This window comes from Cervus canadensis, chromosome 27, assembly GCF_019320065.1.
Source record: "Cervus canadensis isolate Bull #8, Minnesota chromosome 27, ASM1932006v1, whole genome shotgun sequence".
Taxonomy (NCBI): domain Eukaryota; kingdom Metazoa; phylum Chordata; class Mammalia; order Artiodactyla; family Cervidae; genus Cervus; species Cervus canadensis.
The window spans coordinates 45,485,655-45,500,593 of record NC_057412.1 but is presented as its reverse complement, the minus strand read 5'-3'; the positions used below and the strand labels follow the sequence as shown (position 1 = coordinate 45,500,593).

The 14,939-nt window shown below is 35.7% G+C and overlaps 1 protein-coding gene across 3 annotated transcripts in view; it reads right to left on the bottom strand.

Moving 5' to 3' along the window:
* The window catches only part of ALCAM (activated leukocyte cell adhesion molecule), a 215,189-nt gene that overhangs the window by 59,736 nt on the left and 140,514 nt on the right, over positions 1 to 14,939 (bottom strand). For all 3 annotated transcript variants that reach the window (XM_043448847.1, XM_043448848.1, XM_043448849.1), the window contains exon 2: positions 3,046 to 3,146. In XM_043448847.1, coding sequence (XP_043304782.1) covers positions 3,046 to 3,146 — 101 coding nt within the window. The remainder of the gene's footprint in view (positions 1 to 3,045; positions 3,147 to 14,939) is intronic.

Genomic DNA, 14,939 nt, shown 5'->3' with positions numbered 1-14,939 from the left:
CAACTGAGCGCACATGTGTGTACTCTCTTCTACTAACCTCACAAGGTCTTGAAGAAAATAAAATATAATAAAACATTTTAAAGTGTATGACAAATTTCAAGGTGTTAAGAGAAGTGACATTTTAAAAATTATTTTATTTACTACTGTTATGAACTCAAGGCTTGAGACCCTCCCAAAATTGTATGTCTAAGCCCTAACCCCCAGGGTGGACCTTTGAGAGATGATTAGGTTTAGAAGAGGTCTTGGGGATGGTACCCTCATGATGGAATTAGTGCCCTTATAAGAAGAGGAAGACACATGAGTGCTTCCTCTCAATGAAAACACAAAGAAGAGGTCCTGTGAGCGCATAGCAAGTGGCAGGTATTGGCAAGTTGGGAGTAGGGCCCTCTTTAAGAACTGAATTGGCTGGTACCTTGATTTTGGACTGCTCAGCCTCCAGAACTCTGAGAAATAAACATCTGTTTATTTAAACTACCAGTCTGTGGTAGTTTGTTATTGCAGCCCAAGGTGACTAAGACAATTACTAAGCTAAAATTGGAGTCCAAAAGGTTCATTTTGTTGAATATCTGAATACATCAGTAACATTCTCTTTAAATCTTCTAATATTGCTACAGGTTTACAGTGCAAATCCTTGTACTAAATCATTCCTTCATTAAGAAAAATATGTTAGAATGGTATCTTAAATTTCTATAGTTGTTCACTCATGCAAGAAATGACAGTTATTACATTTTGAGCACTTAACTATAAACCAGGGGACTTTCTTCAGGCTTCCCTGCATTAATGGATTTAATATTCATAACAACCCTGTAAATTACACATAATACTGCTCTCATTTATAGACAATGGAGACAGAGGTTGGTTAAATAACTGGTCCAGGGCCCCAGCCAGTGTACCTCAGCAGGGCCAAGACTGGAGCTTCACTGCCTGGCTCCATTATGACTACATTATATCACTCTTGACAGCCTCAGATGCTTCTTCTGTACCAGGCACAGAGGTGGATGCTGGTGAAGAAGCAGTGGGAGTGGGGTAGGGTGGGGTGCAGGGAGGTATGATCTCCACTCACAGGGAAATTACCATGCAGTAAGAGAGGAATGAATCCATCTTTCCTCTGGGTTCGCTCCCTTTCACTCTTTCCAAAGCTGCTCTTTGTCTTTCAGGCTACATTAAATTAGAGGTTGTATACTGCATCAGGGAATCAAGACTGCTTTCAGAGCATATGGCACTTCAAATATAGCTCATCAGTTTATCGCTGAAGCTTTTTATTTCATTAACAGTTTGAAACCTGCCATTATTGTTTGTTTTCACTGCCATTGTGCCAGTTCAGTTTAGGTGAAAAGTATTCCCTGGGCATCAGAAATGTCGATAATCACAGAAGTTTTTCACCAGCGGATTCCATTTATGTTAGCACTAATGGTGGTAGCCTCCCAGACCCTTGGGATTTTAGGATTGTGAATAGACTTTGTTCTCACAGGCCTTAACTTTGTATTTCCATTTTTATACAGAACCAGAAATAGCTAAAAATTACCCAGGGTGAGCTGGATGTTAGGAGGAGGGAACAGGGAAGTGGTATGCCGCCTCACCTCCTTCTGCCTTCACCTGCCCCATCACACACTGTGTTTAGAACTCGGTGGTACCACACTCACAACAGTTTACACTTTTCACACAATTACCACGTGCCAAGTACTAGGTAAGTATTCCTATATGAATTACTTCATGTAACCTTCACAACAGTGTAAGGAAGATTATCATTATCATCTCATTTTTTTCCCATGAGAAAATGGGGATTAATTCACTTGTCCGGAATTCTATAGCCAGTACATGATAGATTATGTCAGTCTGACTTCAGAATCTGTACTTTAAGAGATTGTGCTTCACTACCCCTTGGATGCAACTATGCACATTTCTATTCTGTGGAACATTTGTTCTTGCAGATATCTGAGAGAAAAAGTTGTGTGGTTCAATAAACCTAAGAAATGAATGAACTCAGACAATTTATCATGTAGCTGTATATAGGAAAGGCTCTGAGAAGTATTGTAATAAAACAGTTTTCAAAAATTATTGGACCATCAAATCCTTTTCCTATTCAAATATCTTTTAACATTTAAATGACCTAGGGAAAATTTGCCAATTGTGTTCAATGAAACATATGTCCTCTGTTCAAACTTGCAAACTATTGTGTCTTATGTGATCTAGCACTCGGAAATGGTGCCACACAGACTTTTTGTTGGTTCTGGGAAATAGATTGAGGTATCTTATTGGTCAACGTTTTCCAGCCTTTCCACTTCACCTACTAGGATAGCTACCCTGCATTTCCAAACCTATCTGTACCTCAATACCTGAGAAAATATGATTTTCCTATCTGTAAGAAATGAATGAATGAGATGGTTGGATGGCATCATCAATTCGATGGACATGAGTTTGAGCAAGCTCCGTGAGTTGGTGACGGACGGGGAGCCTGACGTGGTGTCCATGGGGTCGCAAAGAGTCAGACATGACTGAACGACTAAACTGAACTGAAAAAATGAATAAAATCAGCAATGTTAAATTTTAAAAGAAGCTACCACATCTACTGAGTTGTAAGACCAAGTACCAGAAGCAGGCTTCTAACATTGACGACTAGTTTTCAGTGGACATTTGATGCTCCGGTTCCTGGTACGCCTTGCCTTTAAAGGGACCACACCAAACAAGAGGTGAGCATGTAGAGAATGGCAACCATTCTCCTCCAAGCCCTGTCCTATACTCCCTGAGTGTATTCTGGAATCTGCCATTTCTTTTGCTTTGAACACTTCAGGGTGACTCTTTCAGACTAATTTGAGCTAAGAATTGTCTGTTTATTGGCTTTATTTTAAAATAGCATTTGTTATGTAAGGAATTATTCTTTTAATATACTCAACACATTAATTTCATCTTCTTACATTTATATCCACAGTTGAATATTACCATTATGTTATTTGAAATTCACATTTACTCATTTTCTTTAAAAGACTAGAATTTTCTTTAAAAGACTAGAGGCAACTAACCAAGTCCTAGATAGATCACACTTACATATTTCCATTTGCCAAACATGAGATTCTGAGGTACATCAACTCGGCAAGGCATGATAATGGTATCTCCATATGCTGAGTTTACAGTGTACCATCCAAGACCTTTAAAGGAAAGGAACAAAAGAGAGACAGAAGAGTTCAAATATTCTCTTGAAGCAGCAAAGCAAATAACTTCAGTACAAGATGCAAGTCTTAGTGAAGGTTATCTATTATAATTTTATCTTAAATGAAATACAACAAATTGTACAGTTAGAACATATTTCCTATTTAAATATCAACAGTTCTTATTTAGTTTAGTTCTTATTAAGCCTTTGAATGTCATAAGATTCAAATCTATAAAACTCTCAATTTTACCAGGGAATAGACAAGTGCATGGGTGCATGATAAGTCGCTTCAGTTATGTCCGATTCTTTGCAGCCCTGTGGTATGTGGCCTGCCAGGCTCCTCTGTCCATGGAATTCTCCAGGAAAGAATACTGGAGTGGGCTGCCCTGCCCTCCTCCAGGGAATCTTCATGACATAGGGATACAGTCTGCATCTCCTGCGGCTCCTGTATTGTAGATGGATTCTTTACCACTGAGCCACTGGTGAAGCCCCATATAAATAAGCAGTATATGCCAAAGGAACCGTATAACACCTAGGGTTTATTTTCACCTTCAACTGTATTTCATAGAAACATAGGACTACACAAAGAGATTAATATGCTTAAATTTTTCAAAACTGGGTTCAAATATATTTGTGTTTTTCATTTGAAAATACTCTTAAATTTAACTTCTGAAAAATTGCAAAAACTATCAAAAACTAAGAACAAGTACAAATAAGCCCACAACTGAATCTTAATTATAAGTGGAAAAATGAGCATGAAAGTGTCCTGCTTTACTGTAGTAATGGTTAAAGTACTAGTTTTCACTTTAACTATACACAAAATATTAACATGATAAGAGTCTGTAGGGAATTCCCTGGCGGTGCAGTGGTTAGAACTTTGCACTTTCACTACTAGAGTGAGGGTTCAATCCCAGGTTGGGGAAACAAGATCCCAAGCTGAGAGAGGGCAAAAAAAGAAAAGAATTTGTGGTATGAAATTTCTTCATGAAATGATTACACTGCTTTTTTGGTAGACAATCTAACTTAAGCAATTGTTTTGCTACTAAAGTACAGAAAACTTCCTTGTTTAATTCTTTATTAAAAAGAATGAAAATTATAACTAATTGAATTATCAATAATTTCCACATTTTCATAGATATGTAACATACTATTCAAATTTATGACATTTAAAGAAACATAGGCATTTAACTTGGCAATAATATAGTATTTAGGGACTTCCCTGGTGGCTCAGAGGTTAAAGCGTCTGCCTGCAATGTGGGAGACCTGGGTTCAATCCCTGGGTTGGGAAGATCCCCTGGAGAAGGAAATGGCAACCCACTCCAGTATTCTTGCCTGGAGAGTTCCATGGACGGAGGAGCCTGGTGGGCTACAGTCCACGGGGTCACAAAGAGTCGGACACGACTGAGCGACTTCACTTAGCAAGTCTAGCAGATCTTTTTACCTTACTTTATTTACAACTGTCTTTAAGATTAAATACATTTACAATTATTTAATTGTATTAAATGATTTAATATCTATTAAGATACCTCATAATGGGATGCAGAATGTGAAGGGGCTAACTAAACCGAAGAGAAAAACAAACGATATTTTTTCCACCAGGTGGCGCTAAAGTGCAAAGCTAAGGCAATGACAATACATGAATAAGGCCATCTTATGACTTTCTAAAGAAACAAGACAGGGTGGAGACTATCTTTCACTGCTATCCATCAGTAACAACATAAACAAAAATTTCATATTAACCTTAGTATAGAAAGAAAAGGAATTCTGTCAACTGAGGAAGGTACTTTCCTTTAAAGCACTTTTGCTCCAGTGAACAAAAACATTACAGAGAACACAAATTTTCACAAAAATAAACCACACAACTACTTTCCAGGATTTTTAACATCATTAAAATGAAGAATACCAAGGATAGTATAAGCCATAGAATGCATTTTTAACTTGCTATTATAGACAAAATTTGACTAAAACTTTTATTACATATTATTTTATAATGAAAAATTAAATTTTTCCATCAATAATTTTCAATTGTTTAGTGTCAATCATATTGATTTAAATTCTTTTTTATGATAAATCAATGAAGAGCATAAGACTGTAAATGAAGAGATGGTCTCTTCAGCTTTATTAAAATAAAAATTGTAAGGATTTAGACATGTGGTTGTAGACAAGCAAACTTATGGCAGTTAAGGAACTGCTTTATTTTACAAAATAGAACTTGGTTTTGTATAATACTTTGGATCCTAAATGTGGAACTTGTATCATGTATTTTAGGATCTGTTCAAGCACTGTACACAGGGGCAGGTTTTCCAAGCCATGGAAACAATTTTGTGATTTAGTATCTTGTTTTTTTCATGACTATATAGCAAGACACCTGAATATGTAATGACTCTAGAAAGCTGTGATGCTCTTCCTTAAATTATGGTAAGACATGCATGTCTAATTACTTTCTGTATTATCAAAACATCTTCTTTTGGCAACTGATGGTGTTCCCATGGTTGGTCCAGGAGTGAAAACAGATTACAGAGCCTGGGTACCAATGAGGTGATCCTTTGCCAGGTAAAGGGAAATAAAAAATGCCTTTTCCAAAAAATGCAATGCTCTGCTCTATCTTACAGACCATTTTTCTTTCCTCTTCTCTATAAAGCTTCAATATACAGCAAACTTTATAATTTTATAATTTAAAATCTTAAAATGTTATAATTTTATAATTGAAATTAAACCTATATGAATTTCAAGTACATAATGTATTAGCATGATGAAAGCACAATTACAGCAGGGAAGGGAACACATTTTTTTTTAACCACAGTATCCCTGGGATAATTACTGGCATTTTTAATGGGCATCTAATAAGATAATTTTCCATTTGAATATTGTGGAGTCCTTTCCACTTTAGTTATCAAATTAACATCTTTGAAAGCAGGGAGGCATTGACAACACTGGAACTTTCAAGATTCTTATTCTTGGCACCTACTGTGAAGGCTGTCATATACTGTCTTCAGTGTTTAGGGAACATAGATTTGAGCTTGAATGTCATGCTCTTACTTGAAGAGAAACAAGCACAAATTCTATGTTTTTATGAGTTTATGGATGTAACTACAGGAGAAAACATTTCTTCCTTCTCTTTCAAGAGAAATGAAGAACTGTTTGTACCCCATGATTTGCAAATGTCCCTAAGAAATGCCTTTTCCTTACCCGTGATGACCATACAACAGAGTTGTTTTTTAAAGTATTTGCACATTTATGGATTGGGTCTTTCAGTGACAGCTCGATATCCAAAATAAAGGCCATGACAGGACTTGCCAGAAACATAGGGCAATAAGATATTTGACAAGAATGAGCACAGTAGGTAAACGAGCAAGAGAGCAATCCACAGACTGAGGCAGAATGAGTGGTAACCGTTTGGAAGGCATCAGGAGCCACAGTCACAATGAGTTTAGAAATAAGTTGGCCATATTCATCAACTTTCCTCTTCAGGTGGGAGTATAATGGCGCCCGGGTGCACCTGAAAGAAAGACTTATACGTGTGGGAGAGCTAATGTTGTTAACCCTCTAGAGATACAGTAGCCATAAAGACTACCACGATTTAGTGATACATTGGCTTCCTGACACCTCTAGGGCATCTCAGTCTTTGAGATGAAGTGCCAGGTAGACCCAAAGCACCTGTCAACACAAATAATTCTGTTTATACTTTTCATGGAAGCAAGAGATTTTATCTTTGAACTGTCAAGTTTGAATTAAATTTAGCTTACTAGAATCCCCCTGCAATTACTCCCCTGTAATATTAGTTTGTTAAATTATTCATGGTTTCATAGTCTAGAGATTATTGGATATTATTGCAAATATAGAATACCTATGATGTCCTTTCTCAAAGAGGCTAAATATAAAATATAGAAGGAAATGTGTGTGTGCACAAGGGTTTGCATTTCTGTTCTATACATGTTATGTCTATACGTACATGCATATGTCAGAAGATACTTTAAACTGGGCTAAATCACCTTATGTATTAAATGTGTTCTAAAAATTTAGTGTAATGTTATTCACTATTATTACTGTTGCTATCAAAATGTCATGACATAGAATAAAACATAAATATGTGCTGTACTTGAACAGAATTGTGTAGTTCTTTAGTCATTCTTATGAAGAGTTATTAGCTACAGATAAAGAACTATAGAACTAGAAAGGTGACAGGAGAATTCAGTGAGAAAAAAATAAGACAAGCACATCCCAAGAAAAATCTCTTGACCAAATAATCTCACATATAGAATTCTCAGGCAAGTGATCATAAAATACAAGATAATTATAGTTATGCATTTTATACAGCAAATAATTTAAAGAGGCACTAAAACAGACTCAGGCAACCTTTTGAAGTCAGGTGAATGCTTTATATTTCTAATTAAAATAATAAAACTGTAATAATTTGGGCTATATTGGTGAGAATTTCCTTTTCTGTGTAAAGTAATCCTTAAGGATGATCAACGTCTGAGTAATCATTCTCTTTACATTGTTGACATATAGACACCTGCACTGAGGTCACTTAAAAGTCAGAATCTGCTACCATATTTCAAGAGGAAGTGCGACAAATAATATAGAATAGTATAAGACCAAAATTCACCAGAGTCTGTTTTACACGCTGTAATTTAGTGTGGTTAATTATTTTTTATTGCACTGATACTTTGAAAGCATCATCATCCTTAAAAGCATTTTTTTTTTTTTTTTAGCTCTGTAGCTCTGGTTGGTGCCATAGAAGGGTAAATCATTTTACAATGGGCTCAGAGCTTATGAATAAAAACTAAATTCCAGTTCTACAGAAATGTTAGAGAAATTTATTTGTGCAAATGAACTGTTGGGGGAGGAAGTAGGTAAAAATGAGACTTATCCTTAGAAATTACTTTCATATGTATTTGACTGATTTTGACAAACATGCCAATGTCCCTATTTGCTTTATTAATGAGTTAAGATATATACAACTCTAATTAAAACAGGTAGTGTTTCTTAATTTCATCACTGTTGACATTTGGGACTGAATAAATCTTTACTGTGGGGGGCTGTCCTACATAATTCTAGCAGCACCCCTGTCTCTGCCCCTCAGATACCAATAGCACCTTCTTCTCACTAAGACAACAGAAAAATCTTCAATCATGGCAAATGTCCCCGGAAGGCAAAACTGTCCCCAGAAATCCCAACTAGTTAAGAACTACTGGTTTAGACCTTCACTCATTTAATAAAACTGTGGTTTCCAATAAAGGGATCATTGTTGTAAAATAGAATCTTAGTGTAGGACTAAATAATCACTGAATATGAATGAAAGGATGGAGGAAGCAATTGCACATAATAACATCTGGTTATTATCAAATTGGTTTTCTTCACAGAAACATATTATATTAAACTATGATAGGAGGATTGATTTCTGACTTTGAAACACTGGGATCCAATCCAATCTAAGAAATTACAAAAAATCTATTCCATAGAAATCTACTTCATATATTCATTATAATGAAGCACAAATTGTATCTACTATATATGCTTTCTAAAGTGTATATAGCACATGTATCTTACTTGATATGATAAAATATAATAGCTCTACTGACAGAAGATTAAGCTGATGTCTTTAAAGAGTCTTCCATACCTGATTTTATGATTCAATGACACATAATTATATCTCATAATTCCTCTCATAAACTATTATATTAAACAAGAGTTTAAAATCTTTGTCAAGGTCATGTAATATACAACAAGTAAGATTTCTGTATGTGTGTGTGTACATGCGTATGCATGTATGATATGAGTTCTTGTAATTCCCAAATAACTTGGTTGCATGGCAGATGGGAGAAGACATCTGAGGGAATTCAATATCACTTTGTGAAACTGAGAAAACAGCTACGCAGCCCACTTTTTCTTGTTTAATTTCCCTTCATAAACGTGGGTACATGGGGGTAAAGTTGGGTCTTTGCTAAATCAGAATTAGGAATATAGTTTTTCAAAGTTTACTTTCTACATTGCCTTTCATAAGTATCATATATTATAATATAGGTATAGTTGTGCAATGCCTACATATCAGAAAAATAGTAATTCTTCCTTTCTTTTCCTCTCACCAGTTACTACAATTTTAGAAATGCATTGTGTGCATATGTGCTTCAGTAGTGCCTGACTCCTTGTGACCCTTTTTACTGGAGCCTGCCGGGCTCCTTCGTCCATGGAATTTTCCAGGCAACAATACTGGGGTGGGTAAACATTCCCTTCTCCAGGGGATCTTCCCAACACAGGGAGCGAACTTGCATATCTTGCATCTCCGGCATTGCAGATGGGTTCTTTACCACTGAGCCATTGAGTAAGCCTCATAAATGCATTATATTATGTCTTTTAGATAAATGGTTAGGCCACTGTGGAATCACATTCAGATGAAAAAAATCTTATTAAATCATAAAATACTGCTAGTATTCAGGAATACACTATAATATATGTGTTTTTAACATTACTTCCAAGTTTGGCATGTTATAATGCTCAAAATATTTATCTTTTTAGTGGAGTATAGGTCAATTTAATAATCCGTATTATATCACAGAAGGGACATCTAGAAAAACAATACAATTTAAAAAAATACAGTAACCAGTTTGCATTACTGTGCTAAAAATTACCTTCTCAATTTACCATATGAAAGTAAAAGTGAAAGTCACTCAGTTGTGTCTGACTCTTTGTGACCCCATGGACTGTACAGTCCATGGAATTCTCCAGAATAGAATACTGGAGTGGTTAGCCTTTCCCTTCTTCAGGGGATCTTCCCAACCCACAGATCGAACCCTGGTCTCCTGCATTGCAGGCGGATTCTTTATCAGCTGAGCCGCAAGGGAAGCCCAAGAATATTGGTGTGGGTAGCCTATACCATATGCCTCATATATTTATAATTCCTAAGCATATAATCTATGAGCCTGATAAGTCACACTTATTTCCTCTTAGTTTAGGTTTTACTTCATCTCTGCTTCATTTTTATCATTGCTCCTTGAGACCATCTGCTCTGACTTAATTCCTACATATTCTTAAGACCCACCTAAAAAATCACCTATTTATACATTAAACAAGCATCAAGTATTTACTGAACACCTACTACAGTCAACACCTACTACTACTATCAGGGCTTCCCTGTAGCTCAGTTAGTAAAGACTCTGCCTGCGATGCAGGAGACCCCGGTGCAATTCCTGGGTTGGGAAGACCCCCTGGAGTAGGGATAGGCTACCCACTCCAGCATTCTTGGGCTTCCCTTGTGACTCAGTTGGTAAAGAATCTGCCAGCAATGCAGGAGACTGGGGTTCGATCCCTGGTTTGGGAGGATCCCCTGGAGAAGGGAAAGGCTACCTAGTTCAGTATTCTCGCCTAGAGAATTCCATGGACTACACAGTTCATGGGGTCACAGAGTCAGACACAACTGAGTGACTTTCATTTTCACTACAGTCAAAGTGCTAGATGTTCTTTGTGGGGGAAATATATAAATAAAATAATGAGGCCTACTCCTCAAAGAACATGATGGATATGTACATGATGGAATTTGTAGGAGGTGCTTACTAGGTAAAGTAAGTGGTATGGCAAAGCAGAGAAAGGAATCCAAGCAAGGAGTTGAGGATATTGGTTAAAGTGTCTTGGAGAAAATTTTATTTGATGTGAACACTGAATTTCTGTGATTGGAAAGATGAGAACTACTTCACTGGCCTGCCATAACCAGGGACCATGTAGACGCATTGAGTGATACTTGGTTTTCTGTCTTATGGCAGATTCCATTTTTTATTATAGTAATTTTGTCAAATTATATCTTTGATCCTCATAAGGAACATGTCCTAAAACTGGCAGTTTACCCAAATTCATAAATGCACATAAAATTTTCTTAATAAAATGCAATAAACTGTTACATTTTTTTTACTTTTTTTTTCCTTTCACCATCAACACCAGCATTTGGATTCCATTTGGGGTCACTTTTTAATTATAAAGCAAAAATTTTACTTAGAAATGATTTAAAAGCAACAGAAATGATTTAATTTATGGACTTTTATTCTTACTTTTGGGAAATGCCTCAGGAATTTTAAACCAGCAAAACACAAACTCTATTGTACTTGTTAGAATTTCTTAACTTGGAATCCATAAATGGACTTTAGGGCATCTATGAATCCTCTAAAGTTATTTTTTAAAAAACCCAAATTGTGGTACACTGAAGCATTTCTTTTTAAAGAAAGAGAACTCAGAACTTTTATTAGATTGTCAAAGATTGCCTTGAATTAAAAAACAAAATATTTAAGGTTCATTCTAAATTGAATAGAACTTATGGAAGCATAATTTGATGGTATCTATCAAATTTTAAAATGTTAATACCCTTTGATCTAGTAATTATACCATTGAGGATCTAGCCTACAAAAAGTTTTTGCACAAGTGCATGATTGTATATAAAGATAACACAGAATTATTTTGAATACTAAACAACTGAGGAAACTAATGTTCATTAAAACAGAAATATAAGCTAGAGGTGTATCTACACAATGCTCTCCATGAACCCACTGAAATAAATAGGCAAATACACGGTTTTCCTTTTTGCCTGTATATATTTCAGTGTTTATTCTTTATCATTCATTTATTGGCTATTGAGTGCTCGCTTTGTGCCAAGGGCTGTCTAGGGTAGGCGATTCACACTGATGAAAAGAAAACATCCTGCACTCAGAGTTTAAATTCTAGGCATATACATATATACATGTGTGTATATATATATATATATATATATATATATATATATATATATATGAAGTTTAATTTCTTTTCAAAAGAGGGAGAAATTATCAGTTTAATTATCCACCATGCTGCAACCTATTTGAAGGAAAAACCTACATTGCCCTCACTTTGAAATTCATCGCAGCACCATGAAGGTTGCAGGTGCTCAATAATAATGGGTAAAATAAAGCCCCATTGCAGTGCACTGAAAGGAACTCTATCAGATCATATTCTTACAACCCATAATTTTTAGTTTGCATTTAACATTTCAGAAAACCATATACTATTCTTTGGGGTTCTACGGAATCTGGGAAGGTGGGGATAAAGCGGATACTGAAGTAATTAGAATTCAGTATCTTAGCATTGTCCCCCACCAAAAAGCTATTTTGTTTTAAAAATATTTTTAATGGAATAAAACATACACTCAAAACAGTGCACAGACCTAAATTTACATTTGAAATGTCACCAAGAGCATCAGGATTTAGGGTTTCTTTGACAGTTCTCTTCACATTCTTTGTTCTGAAGATGAGACTGGGGTTTCAAAAAATTTGTTTCACAGGGGAGCTGTGTGTCACCAAGTTCTCATTCCTCAGTGATGAGTTTTTGACTGGACTATACAATCTCTGTAAACACTGGTTCCTTTGTGGGGACAAACTCAAATAAAAATACTTAAAAACACTTCATGCTCTATGGCGAGGCAGGGGGAAGCCAGGAAGACTACATTGAACCAGAAATTTAAAAATGTATATGAAAATAACAATCTTCTATATTTTATTTTAAAATGGATTTCATAGTAAAGGAGACTAAAGAAAAGAAGGCTTAATCATGTTTCCCTTTATATTCTACAGTTCACACGTTATAATATTTACAAATACTTATGTAACTAATAATTTATGTAAGTTGAGATTCATAAAGTTGACTATTTTCTACTATCATGCTTCTCTCCTAATTATCTAGGACTTGATGCTGTGTCATTAATGAGAATCCACTCAGATACTTAATCAATACAATGAAAAGAATCAGTAAAATATTATTTTCCTTTCGTTTCTCTCCCCCAATTCAATTTCCTGCATTAATTCTTGCACTGTCTCTATTCAGATCCTGAGGACTTCATTTGGGAACCAGCTTAACTAAAGAGGTAGGTAGAAGAAACCCCTATTTGAACACTGCCCCATGTTAGATGCAAAGGAAAGATGCTCCAAGTTTAACTAAGTGTATCAATTATATGGGAATACTGAAAAGTTACATTTTCCTGTGCATTTTCCCACGTAAGTTGTATTGAAATTGTGAATATGACTTAATTATTTTAGCAAAGACAATAACTGTATTGTATTCATGAAAACACTATCAACAGGAAAGCAGGCACAATGCTTCACAAAAGACCTTAAGTGCATCATCTGAAGTAATGGAAACTTTTGGAATTTAGACTAGAGCCTGTCTTCAGAAAGAGTTCATAGTTATTGTGACATTATTAAATTTGTTGTCTGCAAATAATTTAATGCCATGACAACAAAAAGACCTCTTGATTTGAGATAATCAAAGCTGTCCTTGATAACACTCTCCAACTCCCAAACAACAAATTCCTAATAGCTTTTACATTTCTCAGATGTCTTAGAAAAAACATATTATAAATATTTTTAGCCAATAAGATCATCATTGTTTTCAGAGAGCTTCTGCTAATAACAGCTTGTGCTAATTTTATTGCTTTAGCATTTAAAGTAATATTCAATAGCATTAGAGAATTTTACCCAATAATTGAGGTAATGAATTACGGGGGTATAGCAAATAAATTGTCAAGGCTCTTGAACGAGCAGAGTAGTAAACTTTTGCTTCCTAATTGGTTGAGTGATCTTGTCCAGGATGCCTGCTTCTGGAATATTCCCTGTTAAGTATTTAACTGCTGCTGCTGCTAAGTCATGTCAGTCGTGTCCAACTCTGTGTGACCCCATAGACGGCAACCCACCAGGCTCCCGTCCCTGCGATTCTCCAGGCAAGAATACTGGAGTGGGTTGCCATTTCCTTCTCCAATGCATGAAAGTGAAAAGTGAAAGTGAAGTCGCTCAGTCAAGTCCAACTCCTCTCGACCCCATGGACTGCAGCCCACCAGGCTCCTCTGCCCATGGAATTTTCCAGGCAAGAGCACTGGAGCGGGGTGCCATTGCCTTCTCCGAAGTATTTAACTAGGTACCAAAAAATGTTTACATAGGTTGAAATAGCTTTTTGCTCTTTTCTTCACATGAATCCCAATTAACACTGCCTACGTCTCCTGAGGATATAGATTTGTACAATCAAACACGGTAAGTAATAAAGGTTAAAAAGCTATTTAATAGATTTCCCCACATATTTCGTGAAGATTGCTGGCTGATTTCCAAGACTTAGATTAGTGTAAATTCCATGCTTTTAAATTGACAACTTCCCACAGGGGTTGTAATATAAGTTAAGGTCATAGGAAGAAAATGATGGCTTTCTATGGCATTTGCCCTTTTTAAAGAACTAAACAACTTACTATGAAATCTAGTTTTCTAGTTCTGATGAGGAAGAAGAAATAGAAACATTTGTCCAATATATTTTTTGAAAGCAATTAAGACCACAGGAAAAATAAAATTTTCTTTAAAAAAATTAAAACAGATAGTTGCATAATAGGAAATCAGCATAATCTACTATATAAAAATGAAATCATCCTCCAGTTTTAGAGGTTTTGTGTTGCTTCAAGGACAGGTAAGCATAGAGAATGGTACCCACTGTAGCTTGTCCATAGCACAAGCTCAGTGGCGTTGCTCTGAAATGCATGAACTTAGACAATATTAACAATAACTTTGATATATTACACTTTTCCTGACAGTCATTACTCTTAATTGATGAGTGGGAGGAAAAGTGGGAAAGAGAACAAGATAATTTAGGAAGGCAATAAGTAGAAACAAGGAATATAGGAAGTTGTATTGAAAGGTAGTTTTAACATTTCTAAGGATATCAGAATGGGGGAATGCTTTTAAAAGACCTTGTGAAATCTGGATCTTAATTTGGCTGAGCTTTGAAACTCCCTTACTCT